Source organism: Dendrobates tinctorius, unplaced genomic scaffold (assembly GCF_039654945.1).
Source record: "Dendrobates tinctorius isolate UK_male_01 unplaced genomic scaffold, ASM3965494v1 ptg000237l, whole genome shotgun sequence".
In the NCBI taxonomy this organism is placed as follows: domain Eukaryota; kingdom Metazoa; phylum Chordata; class Amphibia; order Anura; family Dendrobatidae; genus Dendrobates; species Dendrobates tinctorius.
In genome coordinates this window covers 8,980,885-9,001,898 of record NW_027361904.1, presented here as the reverse complement: position 1 = coordinate 9,001,898, position 21,014 = coordinate 8,980,885, and the positions used below count along the sequence as shown (strand labels likewise).

Here is a 21,014-nt window from a genome sequence, read left to right as displayed (position 1 = left end):
AGACTGAAACGTTTAGGCATTTCTGTTTTTTCTCCCTTTTTTATTTTATTAATTTTAGAACTGTTTTGCGTATTTGTGCGTTGTTTTTATTTTCACCTTTTTATATATTGTAAGCGCTGAGTAAAGACTATAGTCTTTGGTTTCTGGACGAAGGACCCTCCAAGCATCGACCAATCTCATGTTTTGTATATGTTCGCTTTCTGTATGGAGGATGGCGAGTGGAAGGACTTGCCTGTAAATCCGTCAAATGAAGGATTCATAGGGAGGTTAAGGTCACCGACAAGTGTCACGGGAGAGGAACCTGCCAACTCCTCCAAGAGCTTCCGACAATCTGAGCCAAACCTCAGTTGACCCTGATTCAGGAAATAAAATTTGACAATCACAAAATTGCGGGTTGCACATGACACCCGGAGGAAGACATCTGCCTAAAGGATGGATAAGAAAATTTAGAACTTCAGACACAAAAGATTTATGGAAGTCCACTGAAACCCCTTTAGATTCAGAATCTGGGTTAGTACTATGCAACCATGTTGGATCGTATTTATAAGTGTATTTTGGGACTGCTCCAGGCAAAAAATGAGTCTCCTGGAGGATCATAACAGAGACACGCTGCTTATGACTGTAATACATTATGTCTCCTCTATTTTTTCTGAAATGTTCAGCCCCTTTTACATTAAAGGATCAAAACTTAATTTTATCCCTAGTGATTAGTTAACAACCATAGCTGAGTATGTGAGCCTGCACACCCAACCAGACGAGAAACAGGAAGATAGAAAGAGGTGAGCAGGGAGGAAAAGGAAAGAGAAAAAGCTAGAGAATGTGGGACAATGGTAGAGTACGCCGACCATTGTATTACCATAATATAATACCTCTTATCCATCTTAGTCAGGTATTGGTAAATCGTATACCTAGGAACAAAAGGTGGAATATGGTGATCGAAAAAGGAATAACGTTAAGGTAAATCAGTACAGATGTTAAATCCAGATCATAAACAATGAAGCCATTAAGCTTCTCTATCTCGTTCTATAAGATACCACATGGGCAGAGTAAAATGGACCAAGCTGGTCGCGTCAAACTAAACCAAACCATCTATTCAGATGAGGAGAAGTCTCAGGTGTCAATAACTGGTGGTTCAGTGCATTTCTGTCTCTTGGTACGTTGTGCACTTTATCATCTGGAGTTGAAGATTCCGTGGCCATTCTGGTAAATTCACCACTGGAAGCTCAAAAGTTCCTTAGAAGTTAGCAAGATCACCAGATCTGCGGAGTATTGCAGTTTTCCCTTTGAACATTATATATGCAGTGCCACTCTCCTTTAGGTGGGATAACAAAGGTCTCAGGACCCTTCTCAATTGCAGTGTGCGCCTTGCAAGATCTGGTATCCTTCTATCTATCCATCCTTCTATCTATCATCATCAGAGATATATAGATAGATCAATAGATATTGGAATAGATATGGGATAGATACTTATTATTATTTATTTATATAGCGCCATTAATTCCATGGTGCTGTACATGAGAAGGAGGTTACATACAAAGTTATAGACATCGTTAGCAGTAAACAAGTTTCCACAACAAATTTACAATGACAGACTGGTACAGAGGGGAGAGGACACTTACTGTGATGTCCGTCTGCTGCGAGTGTGAGCTGCAAGTAAGACAGCACCCCGAGACCCTTTACCCCTATACAGGGATCTGGAATTACAGAGGAGCCCAAGAGATAGCTGCCAGTATAAGAGCAGCGGACCAGAGCAGGACGGTCGCGAGAAAGGGATTAATAAACGGGACCGAAAGCGTAGTCAGGAGTCCAAGTCTAAACCAGGCGTGCAGCAGAGGTACAAAATCAGCAGGCTGAAGAAGGGTCAGAAATCCAGGCTAAGATCAGAGTCACCGGGAGAGAGCAGCAGAGGTACAAAATCAGCAGGCTGAAGAAGGGTCAGAAATCCAGGCTAAGATCAGAGTCACCGGGAGAGAGCAGCAGAGGTACAAAATCAGCAGGCTGAAGAAGGGTCAGAAATCCAGGCTAAGATCAGAGTCACCGGGAGAGAGCAGCAGAGGTACAAAATCAGCATGCTGAAGAAGGGTCAGAAATCCAGGCTCAGTTCAGAGTCAAAAATAGCAAATACAACACTAGCACACTGGGGAAACCAAGACTATATCTGGAGGCCTGCAGGACAGACTCCAAAGTATTTGAAGGATACAGCTATCCCTCACAGGCTCACAGTCTGATGACCTCATCTGGACCGCCCCCAGAACCAGGCCAGATGGCGATGCACCAACCCCTTCACCTCTGACAGAAGAGCGCAGCCTGCCCCCACCAGATGTCTGCGCAGGAGCCCCTTCTCTGTCACCACCATCACCCACAGGAGAACCACGACGATGCCCAAACGACAGAGGCATGCGTCAAAGGAGCTGACCCACATGAGGACATAGCCATCCTATCGCCGGCACCACCAGGCGGAGGAGTCCGACGCCTCACAGTGAGCGAGTCAGGAACAGCAGCCCCCGAGTCCGATGGCGACGTGACAGTCCGGCGCCTCCCAGAGGCCGACGCAGGAACAGCAGCCCCTGAGTCCAACGGCGACGTGACACTTACAGGATGGATGGATGTATAGACAGATTATGAGCCCAAGTATGTTTGGGGCACAGTCTAAGGATCAGGGCATAATAATGGGATATGGGGAGATTATACCATGTCTGATAGAATCCACAGTAATAACATTGCAAGGGTCAGGACACTACCAAGTTGATATTGGGGAAGGGGGGATTGATCGTGGCAGTCCTGAATAAGCCAATGCAGCACTCTGCCTGAGCTCCCTGCCTGACACATGACAGTACACATTATAGACTGTCATGGCTGCACAGCAGAGGATCACAGCATGTATTAGCAGCATCTTTATGACATGTCGAGGACAGTCAGAGAAGGGCCGGAATAGGTTTACTGGTGTTCAGGAGCAGGCTACGTTCCCTGATCTGTGATGTCGGAGATGGGAGTGGGAGCACTGAGGAGCAGGTCCACCGTCACTCGGGATCGCAGGCGGTGTGAGGATGGGAATCGGCACCACAGATGCTTTCTTTATACCTTATGAAGGCACAGCCGTTAGGATAACTTTTTATCTCCCTGGTGTTCCCCTTTAATGCTAGTCACCATACTAAGAAGTAACTGGAACAACATGTACTTGACAGGAGGCAATGAGACTATATATAAGGCCGGGATCACACATGCAAGGAATACGGCCGAGTCTCACGTGTTAATACCTGGCACTGCCGCCGGCACTTGGAAGCGGAGCATGCGGCTCCATGTATTGCTATGCAGCCGCACGCTCCGCTCCCGAGTGCCGGAGGCAGTGCCAGGTATTAACATTACAAGACTTGGCCGTGTTTCTCACATGTGTGATCCCGGCCTAAAGGTATAAGTGGGGTAAGAATGGCAAAGCTTTTTTACTTTCAGTTACCATTACTTGTATGATTGAGGAAAGTGTGAGTGAAGATGGGTGTGGTTAACAAAATGGGTGTGGCTCTAAAATTAGGCATGTTTTTTAAATAATGGGCGTGGATTCCAAACACAAATAGGGAACCTGTTTATGTAAATTTGAATGCCACCCCTGAGTATGTCATGGCGATTGTGCGGGCACAGGAGCTGTTCCTGCACAAATGCTGCCGGGATCTCTGCTTAATTGATGGCAGAGCTTTGGTTATTTAATTCTCTAAATGTTGTGATCAATAGCGATCACAGTAATTAGAAGGTTAGGAAAGGGAGGAGGGTCCCTCTCCCACCCAATTAGCACCCCCACAACGTGATCGCTGGAGGCCCGATGGTTGCCATAACAGCAGGAGGTCAAATAATGACCTCTGGGTCTGCCAGCTGCGATGGCCTGTTAAACCATGCCAAGAACATGGACGGTCTAAAAGGCCTTCTGTCAGTGTCAAACTGACAGGTGTAATGTATTGCAATTCTGGCTCATTATACCAGCGATCAGATTAATAGAAATTAGTTTCATAGAGGAACTAAGTAAAGAAAATGTGTTAAAATAAAGAACAAAAACAATTAAATAAAATTATACCAATAAATATGTATATTATGTAAAAACAAAAATAAACAAAAGTGTCCGTATCTGGAATCACCAAGTCAGAATGACCTGATCTATAATACTGTCACACTAGCTTAAATAAATAAAAATATCATTTTTTTATCAAACCACCTAAAATAGAACTGTTTTTGCATCGCTTTATTCTGAAAGCTAGAACGGTTTTATTTCCTCACTGATGGGAGCTGTATGGTGGATTTTTTTGTTGTGTGGGACAAGATGAAGTTTTCAACTATACCATTTCTATTTACATTCATCCATTCGGTCACATTTTATTCCACTTTTTTACTATAAAATATTTATAGTGTAAAAGAAGCACAACATAAAATTATGATACAACTGTGGCATCGCTGTAATCGTACTAACCCTTATCACTTTTACCACAAGGTGAACGGCATGAAAGAAATCCTGCATTGCTTGTTTGTTCATTCTTCCTCCAAAAAATTGGAATACAAAAGCGATCAAAAAATGTTATGTCTGAAAATGGTAACAATAAAAACGTCAATTCATCCTGCAAAAACCAAGCCCTCATATGACTCTGTTGGAAGATGTATACCAAAATTATAGCTTTCAGAACGTGGCGATGTAAAAAAAAAAAAAAAAGTATTTTGCAGTCTTTGATAATAGCCAAACATAAAGACCCAATATAAATCTGGTATTGCTGTAAATGCACCGACCCGAAAAATAGTCATGTGATCAGTTATACCGCACGAGGAACGGCATAAAAAATAAATAAAACCAATTCTTCACCTGCTGTGGAATTGTTCATTCTGCCTCCCAAATATCGCAGTAAGGCTCAGCTTACATTTATCCTGCACTCTGCGCTGAGCACTTACATCAGGGTTTCCATGTAAATCTCTAAAATACGTGATTCATACGGAACCCCCCCGGCGGAAGATTCCCTATAATGAGGCACTGTGGATGCTGGCTGGCCTGTGATCCGGCAATGTCCGTATTTTGTGCACCTTTGAAAAGGACACCACTAAACAGAGGCTAGATGTAGTCGAGAGTAACTCTGCTGCCTTATTATAGTGAATGGATCCCTCAGGGGTTTCATCTGAATTACGTCACTCTGAGATTTAGATGGAAACCCCAATGTAAGTGCTCAGCGTAGAGTGCAGTATAAATGAGATCCCAAACGTTATGTAAAATGTTCCCAATAAAAGCTTCAACTCAATCCACAAAAAAAGCAAGCCCTGTTAATGAAAATATAGGGGGCTTTCTGGTACTGGTAGTACGAAGGGCTCTGGAAAAGCGACATAGCTTCTCACTCCCCAAAAGAAATACTGCAAACTCTGTGCTCCTAAATCCAAATGCCCCGTCCCTTCTGAGCCCCACGGTGTAAAACCACGTTTAGAGTCCACATGTTTAGCATCTCTGTAGCGATGAGGGCCTGCCTAGTTTACAGGTGCTTGTCCCCAGAAGCACGGGCTGGATACAGTGTGCTGGGCACTATACTGTCCGATTTGCAATTTTCATTCCGCATCATCCACTGCTGCTTGTTTCTGGAAAACCCCCATGGAGTCAAAATTGTCACTACACCTGTAGATAAGTTCCCAGAGGAGTGTAATTTCCAAAACGGGGTCACTTGAGGGGGGATTCTGCTTTTCTGGCACTTAGGGCTGATGTAATTGGAGTCCATAAACTATTCTAGGAAAATCTGTGCTCCAGGAGGTAAATAGCGCTCCTTTCCTCTGGAGTGTCTCCGTATGGCTGAGCAGTTCTGTACAGCCACATATGGGGAATTTCTACATTCAGCAGAAATTGTGAAAATGTCAAATCTGGGGCTAAAACAACATTTTACTGGTAAAAATGTATTTATTTTTTCTTCACCAATGGTACTAAATACTGTGACTCACCTGTCGTGTCAATATGATCACTGCACCCTTAAATTAATTCTTCAAGAGGAGTAGTTGTAAATTGGGGTCACTTGTGTAGAGTGGACTGTTCTGGCACCTTAGGGGCTCGGCCAATGTGACCTGGCACCCAGTAACCCTAACAGTAAAATCTGCACAATAATACGGCGCTCCTTCCCTTCTGAGCTTTCCACTGTGCCTCAAAAATAGTTCCCAATTGCATGTAGAGTAATGGCGCACTCAGAGGAATTGCACAACAAATTGTGACTTTAGTTTTCTCTTATTATCCCTTTTTGAAAAAAAAAATTTGGCACCAAAGCAACATTTTAGTAGAAAAAAATGGTAATTTTTCGTTTACACAGCCCATTGTTATACAATTTTGTGAATCGACTGAGGGTTAAAAATGCTCTCTGCACCCCTAGATGAATTCTACAAGAGAGGAGTATTTTCCAAATTTGGCTCACTTCTGGGGATTTCTGCAGTTTTGTCATGTCGGCCTCCTCTTATGTGACATGGCATCTTCAATCTATTCCAGCTAAAAATGTCAGTTCCAAAATTCAAATGGTGCTCCTTCCATTCCAAGCTTTGCCTTGTCCCCCAACTCCACACATGGCGGGGGGGGGGGGCGGCGGCGGCGGCGTACTCGGGAGAAATTGAACAACAAATTGCGTAGTCAAATTACTCCTGGTTCTCTTGTGAAAATTAAAAATTTCGGACCGAAGCATCATTTTGGTGGAAAAAATGTATTTTTTTCACATTCCAATATAACTTTCAGTGAACCACCTGTGGGACCCATATAAAATGTTGTAAACCACCTATGGTACCCCTAGATGAATGAATTGGGTTATGTAGTTACCAAATTGGGGTCATGTGTAGGGTTTCTGCTGTTTTGGCATGTCGGGGGCTCTTGAAAAGTGACATGGCATCTACAATCTATTCCAACAAAAATGCCGCTTCAGAATTCAAGTAGCGCGTCTTCCCTTCTGAGCCCTGCAGTGCACCCAAGCAGTAGTTTCTGACCACAATTGGAGTATTGTTATACTCCGTAATAATTGCATGACAATTGTGCGGTCTGTTTTCTCCTATTACTCTGAAAATGAAAAATTTGGGGCTACAGTAACATTTTTGTGGAAATGTATTTATTTATTTTTTTTTTCACGTCACAATGTTATAATATACTGTGAACCACCAGTGGGTTCAATTTGTTCACGACAACCCTTGTTGATTTCCTTTAGGGGGTTAGTTTCCAAAATGGGGTCATTATTGGGGGTTTCTTCTCTCTTGGCACATGTGGGGCTCGGCAAATTTAACATGGTGTCCGCAATCTATTCAAGACAAAATTGTGCTCAAAATCAAATAGCACACCTTTTCTTCCAACCCTTCCGTGCTACCAAACAGTAGCTTACGACCACATATCGGGTATGGTTTTGTTAAAAAAAAAAATATATATATATATATATATTTTAACTATGTACCGTATATACTCGTGTATAAGCCAAGTTCTTCAGCACGTTTTTTTTTGTGCTGAAAAGGCCCCCCCCCCCCCCCGTTGGCTTATACACGAGTCATTGTCCAGAAAGCCAGAGGGGGAGCGGCGGAGCCCGGTGGCTGCGGCTGTAACTGTGCCGCTGCTAAAGAGAAATGAATATTCATTTGTCTTACAGCAGTGAGAGCTGCAGCCGCCGGCTTCCAGAAGATATCATACTCGCCCTCCTTGCGCCGTTACTGCATCTCCGTTGGTCCCGGCGCCAGCAGCTCTTCCTGTGCTGAGTGATCACGTGGCACCGCTCATTAAGGTAATCAATATGCACATGTCTCCACTCCCATAGGCGTGGAGCGCATATTCATAACCTTAATGAGCGGTGCCACGTGATTGCTCAGCACAGGAAGCACTGCTGGAAGCCGGAATGAGGTGCTGCACCTGCAAGGGCACACTGGAGGAGGGTGAGTAGGATGTTTTTTTTTTTTTTTTTTTGTAGTAGGAAGCACGCGTACCAGGACTGGAGGGGGTGAGCCATGCATACGAAGAGACCGGGGGAGCTATGCATACGACGGGACTGGGGGAGTCATGCATACAATGACGGGACGAGGAGAGTCATACATACAATGACGGGACGAGGGGGAGCCACGCATAGCAGGACAGGGATGAGGGGACCATGCATACCCAGCTTATACTCGAGTCAATAAGCTTACCCAGTTTTCAGTGGCAAAATTAGGTGCCTCGGCTTATACTCGAGTATATACAGTATATAAATCTTCCTAAACAGCAGCAAGACAGGGTAAATATGCCTGTTAGTGGTATGAGAAGACCACAGTGCCAAACACATAATGCACGAAAAATAAAATGCAAAGAGAGGCGCAATGAGTGTACCTCTGTATTAAGTTGCTTTCCTAACTAAATCAATAAGGTGCTCACCTTGCAGGGTTGTGCCACCCTTGCACAACCATGGTGTGAACGTAAATGGTAGTTGGGGAGCGTGTCCTCGCAGCCCAGAAGGGCACTGCACGTGGCTGTCAGCAACCTCCACTCTCCTGGTCAGTCCATCTCACAACGGCTTCCGGACGTGGTGTTGAGACCGATCCCAGCCGTAAGTGAACACCAGGGCTCCCGGAGCTTCCCGGCACCGCCCAGCAAATGCAGGTTCTCCTACAAACCACTGCCCTCCGAGCTGCTCCTGCCGCTAATCCTCAAGGAGGAAAAGACAATGTGACTCAAAAAAAAGCGGTCTGTAGGAGCGCTAAAGGAGAGGCAGAAACCAGAAAAAAGGGTAAAAAACAACTTTTATTCTTCCTCCAATACCCACAACGCGTTTCTACGGTCACAGCCGTCTTGAAGACGGCTGTGACCGTAGAAACGCGTTGTAGGTATTGGAGGAAGAATAAAAGTTGTTTTTTACCCTTTTTTCTGGTTTCTGCCTCTCCTTTAGCAATCCTACAGACCGCTTTTTTTTTTTTTAAACAATGCACGTCACATGCACCAAATACACCATTACAACTAGAACTAGGTCACACATCTGGGCAAAGAGGCACAAAAACCACAAGGTGCATCACCGTGGTACTTTGGGCCAACGCCAGCAGACTGAGTCATAAATTGCAGCGTGGTGACATTAAATCAGTAGCATAGAGGAAACCATAATAACACCAAAAATTTTAAAGCAATGCAATGGTACTGAATCATAACAAATGATCCTCGATTCAGTAACCAACATACATAAAGTAAAAGAAACGTTCTCTCCTAAGGCAATATGGATAATAGCATGTTTCAGGTATCTCCTCTAGGTATGTTGGATGAGCACAGATTGAATGAGGAAAATGCCGGTATTTCTCCCATAAATACTCGCTGCAATTGTTATCCTGACATGTAGCTTATTAGACTCTGTTCTTGTAAACTGTTGAACATGGCACACAGCCTGAGGGTATTTGCAGGCCTCCAGTTGGGAAAGCAACTCATCAACATCCTAGAATCATATTGCAGGGGGTGACAGTGGGCTGACAGATGGCCCATTCTCTCTCAAACCTGAAATTAGGATTTACCCTCCTAAGCAACCTTGTATTGCTGGATGTAGGGCCACCTTTGTGACTAGTCAGTCTTATTTGCATATGATTCTGAAATATTAAAACTCCATTTATGATTGTATCAATGATTTTGGGAAGCTTTCTACAGGAGTGAAATGGCACTGGGGGTTAGATTAAAGGTGTAAATCTTGAGAACGGGTTCCTTTTAAGAACTGTTTATTTGGGGTCTACTCTAACCTATGCCACCTTTGACTTGTGCCAATGTCACCAGTGTTATTCATTTTGTTCGTCCTTGTGTTAGTTATGGTATGTAGTTGTCTTCCTTATTACAGGGACTTTTACTGATGAGGGTTTTCATTGTGAGCTCCATAAAATATATTTGGAAATCCCTTTTGTGTTGTAGATTGGATGGGATTTATTTTCTATCTTTCATCCTTATAGGAAATCCTTGTGAGAATAACAGTTTATCACTAAATTGTAAAGAAGAAGAAATCAGGAAGCAGTCTAATGGAGAAAACCTCATTACCCTTCATGGAGCTCCTGGACTTCACAGTTCTTCACTTTCTTATAATCCTCCTAATCATGAGGAACCCTCTCCTGAGCAATCTCACATTGTTACCACAATTCCAGGTGACAAAGTGGATACAAGATTTCAGTGTGATAAACAACTTACTACAAGCTCAGATGTTTTAACACAAAGAAAGCACAGAGGAGAGAAGCCATACTCCTGTCCAGAATGTGGGAAATGCTTTGGAAATAAATCAAAATTTGTTATACATGAGAGAATTCACACAGGAGAAAAGTCATATCCATGTTCACACTGTGAGAAATGCTTTACAGATAAATCAAATCTTGTGAGGCACGAGAGTAATCACACCGGAGAGAAGCCATATTCATGTTCAGAATGTGGAAAATCTTTTAAATATAAATCAAGTTTTGATAAACATTATAGAATTCACACTGGAGAGAAGCCGTATTCATGTTCACTGTGTGGGAAATGTTTTACACAAAAATCAACTTTTGTTTTACATAAGAGAATTCACACAGGAGAAAAGCCGTATCAATGTCCAGAATGTGGGAAGTCCTTCACAGATAAAGGGTATCTTGGTATACATCAGAGAATCCATACAGGAGAGAAACCATATTCATGTTCGGAATGTGGGAAATGTTTTGAAAGGAAATCACATCTTGATACACATAAAAGAACTCACACAGGGGAGAAACCGTATTCATGTTCTCTATGTGGAAGATGCTTTGCATTAAAATGTAATCTTCTTAAACATCAGAAAGTTCACACAGGAGAAAAGCCGTGTTCATGTTCACTATGTGGGAAGTCCTTCAGAGATAAAGGGAATCTTATTAGACATCAGAGAATTCACACAGGAGAGAAGCCGTATTCATGTTCGGAATGTGGGAAATGTTTTAGAAATAAATCACATCTTCTTAAACATCAAAGAATTCACACCGGGGAGAAACCATTTTCGTGTTTACTCTGTGGGAAAGGCTTTACAGAAAAATTAGATCTTGTGAGACACGAGAGACGTCACACACTAGAGAAGCCGTATTCATGTTCAGAATGTGGGAAATCTTTTAAATATAAATCAATTTTTACTATACATGAAAGAATTCACACTGGAGAGAAGCCGTATTCATGTTCACTGTGTGGGAAATGTTTTACACAAAAATCACATTTAGTTTTACATGAGAAAATTCACCTAGAAGAAATGCCATTTTCATGTTCAATATGTGGAAAGTCCTTCACTGATAAAAGGAGTCTTATTAGACATCAGGAGAGACACCATATTCATGTTCAGAATGTGGGAAATCTTTTATAAATAAATCAAGTCTTTTTACACAAGAGAGAAGTCACAGAGAGAAGCCGTATTCATGTTCACTATCTGGGAAATCTTTTATAAATTTATTAAATCTTGTTACACATCAGAGAAGTCACACAGGAAAGAAACTGTAATTATGTTCATTGTGTCTACTACATCTATAATTTTGTACGAGCTCTGAAGAAAAAATATATCTTTTTGCACGGTTGAGAATCAAAAGTAAAAGCAATGTTGAATTGAGGATAAAATAAATCTTGTTTTTAATTGTTCATTTCAAAAAGTGATTACAAAAATGAAGAAAAGTAAGTTCATGACATGCAATAATTATTTGAAGAGAAAACGAGCATTGTTCTTACATATAGTCTTGAGCAGCTGTGTTGTCCGGGTGTTCGAGAGTCTCAAGGGATATGAGATCTACTGAACAAGAGTTAGGCCGGCTTTATATACTATTCTGACCTATAAACTACAACCACATATGGTGGCTTGCCACTATGTTCATAACTTCTTCCATATTAAGTGAACCCTAGTTATTTTAACAATATGCATACAGTTATTTATGCATTACCTTAGTCTGAGATATTTAAGCCTAAAGCCTGAGATCTTTAGAACCATTCATTATCTCTAAATAGTCACATTTTGACAGCTTTGACAAGTGACCTATAGACATTTGACAAGAGAGACAGCTGTATGAGCCAAGGCACTCAGAATAAGTCAGTCACTTCTCTAAAGTAAGCAGAGCCTGTTAACTATTAATCTATATATTTTTTATTATAGAAATACTGATATTTTACAGTCCCCCCTGTATATGATTTGAGAAATATCATAATCAATCCTAACTCATTCTCTCACCATTCGTATCACATTCATTCTTTATTCTGAAAACCTTGTATCACCATCTGCCCTGAATGTCATCTGAATTTTCTAACCTATTGTAAAAACAAAAATTAGATCAGAGTTATATTTTTTCGTTTTAACATCTCTCTTAAAATATCATCTTCCTTTTTCATTTCTATCTTTATATTCTTATAAATTCTCCTAATTTTACACATAATAATTATTTGATATATTATACACAGCAAAACTATGATAAATAAAATAACAATCGGATTAGATGATACATTTCCTGCTGCCATTTTCGCTGAAGACTGTGACCAACTAGTTACAGATTTTCCTAAATTTCTCCACCAAGATGAGCCTGACATACTCGTCCATTCATGTTCAATATCATTTAGATTACCTTGTTCATGTCTAAATACAATTTCAGCTTCTTTTAATTGTTTTGTTAACAGATTTAATAAACCCTTGTCTTTCTTTATCTCATTTGTCCACAAATCCCAAGGAAATTTATTGACTTGTGACAAATTGAACTGGATCGGAAGGATTTTCAGACGTCTTGAGCTTATTGACGTAATATTAATACTTCCTTCCTTCTTTGTGAGAGTTTTAACATTTCCCTCAATACAATATAAACCCATTGTCAGATTTTCAGCATGTACACAAGATGAGAAGAATGCAGAAACCGCTTCTTTTCCTGACATGACTTGGAAACAAGTTTTGTTAGCGCTTACTGGTGTCACCAAGTTATGTATCGTGTGGACATTCTCAACTCTGGCATGACAAGAAGTATGATTATGGAAACATGAATGATAAATGACTTTATCCTGTCCAGGTAGACACATTACCTTGGAAACAAAATTTAAGCATGACGAAATGTCTAATTGTTCAATGTTTGTACCATCAAATGCAAAATCTGTGTAGTGTAATTGATAATATAGCAATTGTGTAGGACTGACAGGAAGTCCCAGAACACTTATAGGAACCAGGGTTTCTTCTCTTCCTGACACTGGAATCAATGATGTTCCTACACAAATGTTCTGTTCACATCCTAACCACTTATTTACCCACAAATCTGTATGGTTTAACGCAAAGTTATATTCTATGGGCAAATTTCTTATTAGCCCTAAAGGGGTAATTCCACTTTGTAAGGCTTGTGCAATCATTTTCAGATTGGTGGAATATTCAATCTGAATTTCTAGACATGTTTTGGCCACTTGAGATTCCTGTTCACTTTCCATTAAAGCTAAAGTAGCATCTTGAAGATGTGATACAGAAGATCCCAATACAGTAGCAGTGTTCAAAACCATCTTTTCAAGGACTTGATTCAAGCTTTTCTGAATCTTTACCCCTTTTCCTCCAATATACACAATATTTTCCAGATCTGATTTAAGTGTATGAATGTCCATAGTGTTAATTAAACTTCCTACTGTTCCTAATCCCCCCAAAATACCTTCAAACACACCCCTCTTACTTCTAACCTGTGTTGAAGTTCTTTTCCCAAACCATTGTTCTATTCCCATCTCCATGTTAGTGAGATGTGGTTGACACTGGGGATATCTAGAAGAGATTTTCCAGTTAGACATGTTAAAGGTCCATACCATAGTCAGAAACAATCCATCTCGTAAAAGAGGTTTAGTTTGGAACTGATTGATCTGAAAAGGAGTAGATGGTTGAAATCTTGTCTGTGTGCATACATTATCTACTGCTGACCATATATTTACCTTTACATCTCTACATTGTTTGTAGTTATATTTCGTTAAAATGCAACATTGGTAAAGTCCAGAATCCTTAGGAGATGGATTATCTACAGAAAAAATAAAATCCTTGTTTAACCATCACACGTTACCGGATTGACCTCTGTGTATAACATTTGTTGGACCATTTGAAAAACATCCCAAAAATGATTTATCTTTGGTCCATATTAACAGAGATTCCGAAGGTAGCTCTAACCTCGTGCTGCATTTTAGTAATAAAGGAGACATATTTTCTTGACTATATACTGCTTGTGGTGTAACCCTTACTTCTGGAGCTATAGTATTTGAAACTGTAAAAACTACAGATACCTGTACTTGTACTGGTTCTCTGGTTATCTGAAAATTCCATGTTTTTACCCAATCCTCGTCTCCTTCTGTAATAGAAAGAAATGAAGGATCTAAAACTTTCCCAAAAAGTTGTGTCTTTAACAAAGCATCTGTTTTGGATGTTTCAACTTTCCCTTTTGCGATCATCTCATTTGTAATATCGCCTGACCACTCAGCTTTCTCTTCACCTCTTATCTCTATATTCCAGAATAACACATCTGTAGGACTGCATTCCCATGTGCCTGTCTTATTATTGTGTATATAATCTCCTTGTAACTGTGTGAACTTCGTCTTAGGTCCTGTGGCATCATGTAATATTATGTCAGTGTCATGTATGAAGTGTAGCTCAATACAGCATTTTGCACCAAAACCCATGCAAATGTTTCCAGTAATATCTATTGAATCGTCCGGTATGTCCTCATCTATTAAGCTTTGTAGATTCGTTCCTCTTGGTTTCCTTGGATGTAAAGTTCCTTTGAAAAGTTCCTTCACTTCACTAGTATTTGTTCCATGGTGTGAAATATCTTCAGCGTAGATCACAGTTGAAACAGTACAAAACAGCAGAAATGTGATTCCCATCAGATAGTAGCTTTTCCTGGGAAATTTCTTTTTCTCCTGAAGGATTGATGTTGAATCCCTTCCATCAAGGACGTGGAGTTTCGTATTCCAGTTCTTATTGGAATCCATTTCTTCCTAAAAGAAATGCAGTATCATTATTTTGCAATATACAGTTTGCATTGATCAACATGTACCCACAATTTTTGTTGTCTGCGGGTATTTTTAACCACCTTAGATGCTCGTTGCACAAGTATCATCACTTGTCCCATGGTTTCGATAATTTCAAAGGGACCTTCCCAATTACTTTCCCAAGGTCCATTCTTCCTAAAAGTTTTAATCATCACTAGAGCCCCTTTCTTGAATTTGGATACATATGGTGGCTCCATTCTCTGCATTCTTGATGCAGCATGTGGAAGAATCGTTTTCAAATTTTCCTGCAACAATTGCAACCATTTGGACCTTGCAACAGCATCTTTTTGTGGTGTAGACAGAAATGGTTCATGAGGAAAAATCAATGGCATTTTTCTTCCTGTCATCAGTTCAAAAGGAGTAAACTGAGTTGTGGCAGAGGTTGTTCCTCTTACACTCAACAGTACAAAAGGTACTGCATCAACCCAAGTATTTCCCTTGTCCAATAACATCTTGGCAATTCTGGATTTTATTGTTCTATTCATCCTTTCCACAATACCAGCAGACTGTGGATGGTAGGGTACATGAAACTGTTGTCGTACCCCTAGAATAGCACAAACGGCTTGCATGATTTTTCCTGTAAAGTGACTTCCTCGATCAGAGGTGATCATTCTTGGGATCCCCAAGTACAAAAGACATGATTAACTAATGCTCTAGCTGTAGACAAAGCATCATCTTTCCTGACAGGTAAAATTTCAACCCACTTAGAAAAAACATCTACCACAACCAATGCATACCTGAGACCATTTTTACCTGATGGTAACGGTCCAATGTAGTCGATTTGTAACGTAGACCATGGACCATCTGCAGGTGCGATTCGGAGTAGTGGCGGTTTCTGTCCTTTTGGTCTTGGATTAATTTGGGCACAAATGAGACATGATTGAACAACACTTTGCACTGTCTCTTCCATCTTTTCCCAGTAAAATTTCTCTCTGAGAATACCTAACAATTTTTGTTGGCCCAAATGACCCAAACTTTCATGATTGTATTTTGTGAACTCAACCTGTAGATGTCTTGGGACAACAGGACGCAACTCCCCGTTTAAGTCATGACACAAAACCCCGTTTTCACAAACAAAGGGAGGTTTTGGATCAACCCGGGAAGCAACAAGAGATGAGTCTTTTCCTTGTTCTTCCGCAAAAGAAGGGATATGCGTGTCTGTTCTTTGAACTGCTGAAACCTCGAGAGGTTCAGGTTCAAACACCTCTTCTCCTGTCAGGGCTGCCTCTTTGGCTAGCATATCTGTGGTTGCATTTCCAACAGATAATTCATCATCAGATTTTTTATGGGCCGGAACCTTGACAATAGCAAAACCATTAGGGTTTTTTGATGCTATCCTGAAAATTGTCTTCAGTGTGTCACTGTGAACAAGAGTCTTATTAGATGAATCTACATAGCCTCTTTTTTCCCAAACTGACAAGTAATCTGTCAGTGATCTTACAACATAAGAGCTATCACTGTAGATCACAATGGGACACTGATCATCTGCTTCATTCAGCTGTAGTACCATTTTTACTGCTTCTAGCTCTGCTCTTTGAGCTGAAAAATGACTCGGTAATTTGTGCTTCACAACCTGTCCTCTTTTGGGATAAAAAATGGCATATCCTGAATAATAGTGCCCATCTGAATAGAATCTGGAACCATCTACAAAAATTGGTTCGTCTGTTACCTCTGCTTTCCGTCTGAAAAGTGATGGACTTGGATCCTGAAAAGACTGTAAACAATCATGAGTTTGTCCTTCATATTGCATCAGCTGAGGAAGAACATATTTGGCCTTGTAATCTACCTCAATTTGTTTGGGAGACAATGACAATAACCAATGAGCAAATCTCTGATGTGACACACCTGGGATATTATTCTCAAAGAGAAGTTTTAGTGTAGAGTGAGGAGTTTGCAAAATGATTTTGTTGAACCCGACAATATGTTCGGTTGCTTTGACTGCAAAGTACACACCTACCAAGTGTCTTGCACAGGTCTCAAAACCTTTTTCAACAGGTGAGAGAAGTTTTGAAAAATAGCCCAAAATTCTCCTCTCTTCCCCATGTAATTGCAGTAACACAGCAGAAACAGAAATCTCCAATGTGTGCACTTGCAAAGCAAATGGAGCCGAAGGATCTACTGTGGACAAAGCAGGTGCATTTTGTAAATTCATTTTCAATTGTTCAAATGAGGTTTGCTGTTCATCACCCCAAGGACCAAAGTAATCACTGTTTTCACCTTTCAAAAGATCATATAAAGGTCTGGCCTTGTCTGCAAAATTCTCAATGAAATCCCTTGAATAATTCATAAGACCTAAAAAATGTCTCAATGCCTTGTGTGATGTCGGAATTGGTAGGGAAGCAATTGCCTCAATTCTTTCCTGCAGTGGCTGCCTTTTTCCTGGACTCAACAGCACCCCTAAAAATCTGACCTCAGTCTGCATCAATTTGACCTTTTTGGTGTTCAATTTCAACCCTGCATCATGCAGCAACTCAAACAATTCTGTCAGAAGAGAAACGTGTCTCTTTATCTGTAGACAATAAAATATCATCCACATATTGCAGAATGCAATCAGGCCTCGAAAATCTGGATAATACCTTTGCCAATGCCTGATGAAAAACACTAGGTGACAAATGTGCTCCTTGAGGTAACCTGCAAAACAGATATTGCTCGTCCAAGAAAGTAAATGCAAACTTATACTGACAACTCTTTTCAAGAGGTATACTGAAAAAACCATTGCTAATGTCCAGTACAGAGAAGTATTTGGCCTTTGCATTTAACCTTGCCATCATGTCATGAGTATCTGCCACAATTGGCGCGACATTGGGTGTATGCTTATTGAACATCCGTAAATCCAATATCATTCGATAAGAACCATCAGATTTCAAAACACACCACAAAGGATTGTTACTTACAGAATTAGCCTTTCGGATAACACCTTGATCTAACAATTCCTGTGTGATCTTTGACATAGAGTCAATTGATTCTGGAGGCAATTTATACTGACGCTGTGGCGGAGGATCACGCCCCTCCACATTCACCATAACGTCCTTCATTGTACCAACCTCATTCCTGAACTGAGCCCAAAGAGAAGGAAAAAGCTGTACAATTTCTGTCAATACCTCGTCATCATTAGTGTCAGGCCACAAATGGTCAGATGACACCACATCATTCAAGCAAATACTTCCAACATGGCTATAATCATTAGGATCAATGACTACCGGTTTACAACCATTGGAATCTTTCCAGATCACTTGATTTCCTAGGTCAACTACCCATCCGAATTTCTGCATAAAATCTGTGCCAAGTATATTTTCAGAATCACGACAATACCAGATGTCAATTTCTGTTTTGAAAGAACTAGGTATTTCCAAAATCACATTGGGAACTAAGGTTGCTTTAGTTCCACCTTTTCCACTGAAACCGACAATTGTACAAACTGGTGAATCTGGGTTTAGCTTCAAATCAAGGTTTGTAACACTTAACTGAGCTCCTGTGTCAATAAGAAATACAACATTCTGGCCTGCTAAACTTACTTTGATAAATGGTCTTCCACAGTCATCCAATGTAACTCGAGTCACAAATTCCAATGGATGTGGTACAGGAATGGTCTGTGGTTGTCAGAAAGATGAAGGAGATGGGAGAAGACCAGTGTCCTTTTTAAAAGACCTTGGAATTCTATCCCTTGACCCTGTTTCCTTCACTGTCATTTCTCTGATCTGTCTGATTAATGGTGCATATGGTGACTGTGTTTGTCTGTTGGCAGTATGAGCAGGTGCAGATAATTGTAATGCAGGTGCGGAAGGTGTGGTGTATGATTTTGGCATGAGTCCGTTTTCCCTTCCAAGCTTACCTGTTCCTTGTGTACCCATCTCTGATTCCGCTCTCAAAAATTTCCTGCACTGCCACTTCAAGTATCCAGGTATACCACAAAAATAACAATGGATATTGTTCCTTTGTGTAGTATTTTTACCTCTATGCTCAATGTGATCCCTGCTCTTGGAGAATACTGTGGCTCTAGGTTTCAGCTGACTGTCTTCCTTCTCATGAACTACCGCTATCTTAGCTTTGACCTGGTTTTGTTTCATGGATCTCCTTATTTTGTCAATAAAAACTGTTGCTTCTTGCAATGATGGCTGAGTGTTAGCCAATTGCACTGAGGCAGGATCTAAGTACTTGAACTTCTTTACAAAAAATTTGATCATGGATGCTGGCTCTTCGTGAGGCCTGAGATCCATTACGATCCTATAGGCCTGTTCAAACTTTACCAAAAAAGAGAATGGGTCTTCAGAAATATTTGTTTGTAAATTCCCTAAAATATCAACTGTAGGCATGTCTTCTCCAGTTGTAAACAATACTAATTGTCTAAGTCTGTCTTCTTTTGTACTATGTGTCATTTCATTCTCATCATTTAATCTGGGTGTGGTATGTAATCTTTTTCCCATATGTGAAGGTAACCAAACTTTGAATATTTTATTCTTTTGCTCATCATTCAGATTGTATTTGTCTGTGTTTGATTCAAAAATGTCCGCATTATAAAAGGCATCCATCTTATCATTGTAATTTGGAATGTCTTTTACAATTTTCATTAACTGATCGTGTATTTTCAGATTAATGCGTGCTGCTCTGTCATGTAATTTTTTCCGTTGTAATTCTACTGCCTCTAATTCCTCTACTGAAGCTTCTGGATCCTGCATGTTTGGTACAAATGATGAGGCAACACTGTCCTCCTGTTTACTTGTTAATCTTGTGTTAGCAGAAACCCTTTTTATGTCTTGTCGTAATTTAGACAATAACTCTGTCCTGGTATCTATTTGATCTTCCAATTGTTCAATATGCTCTGACAAAATCAAAGAATTTGGACAATCAAAGTAATCCCCGTCAGACTCTTGTGTGTCACGTGGTGTGTCAGTGTGATTAATGTCTTGTGTGACAATGCATGTTTTATAGGTGTTAGGTTCAGTTTTCTCAAAGACTAGGCTATTATACACATGAACTAGCTTCATAACATTCTGAAGTTTCCTTTGTAATTTTCTTACTGAGAAAAACCTTTTGTCAATTTTAACATTTTCTGCCTCACATTGATTATGAACAAACTTGAAATCTATGTTACTTTTCTTAGCATAATCATGTATAAAATCCATTATATTTTTTCTCACCTATTGAGAGTCTTTCCCGTCAATGGATGGTCCTCTGTGTCCTTATGCAATCCTCAGATCTCCGTCTGGATGAGACGCATGCAGCTCTTTACGATCCTCACCCGTCGTCTCCAGGTTCAGTCTGATCCTTGTGCCGTGAAATAGTGGAATTCCTGAGGAGGCTTGTACAACCGGTGGTTTTTAGCAAAGTTCTCGTGCTCCCCCTTGTACAATCGAGGAAGGAATGCCAACCAAAATTAGCACAAAAGATCAGGCTGGCTAAGGCTCGCCAAAATGAAGAAAAAATATATATATCTTCTTGCACGGTTGAGAATCAAAAGTAAAAGCAATGTTGAATTGAGGATAAAATAAATCTTGTTTTTAATTGTTCATTTCAAAAAGTGATTACAAAAATGAAGAAAAGTAAGTTCATGACATGCAATAATTATTTGAAGAGAAAACGAGCATTGTTCTTACATATAGTCTTGAGCAGCTGTGTTGTCCGGGTGTTCGAGAGTCTCAAGGGATATGAGATCTACTGAACAAGAGTTAGGCCGGCTTTATATACTATTCTGACCTATAAACTACAACCACATATGGTGGCTTGCCACTATGTTCATAACTTCTTCCATATTAAGTGAACCCTAGTTATTTTAACAATATGCATACAGTTATTTATGCATTACCTTAGTCTGAGATATTTAAGCCTAAAGCCTGAGATCTTTAGAACCATTCATTATCTCTAAATAGTCACATTTTGACAGCTTTGACAAGTGACCTATAGACATTTGACAAGAGAGACAGCTGTATGAGCCAAGGCACTCAGAATAAGTCAGTCACTTCTCTAAAGTAAGCAGAGCCTGTTAACTATTAATCTATATATTTTTTATTATAGAAATACTGATATTTTACAAGCTCCATGATTTTTAGGGACAACA

The 21,014-nt window shown here is 40.3% G+C and overlaps 1 protein-coding gene across 1 annotated transcript in view; it reads left to right on the top strand.

Moving 5' to 3' along the window:
* The window catches only part of LOC141060463 (uncharacterized), a 120,318-nt gene that overhangs the window by 11,161 nt on the left and 88,143 nt on the right, over positions 1–21,014 (top strand). Inside the window, 1 exon segment of the mRNA XM_073556731.1 lies at positions 9,901–10,985. Within this exon segment, the coding sequence (XP_073412832.1) occupies positions 9,901–10,985 (1,085 nt within the window).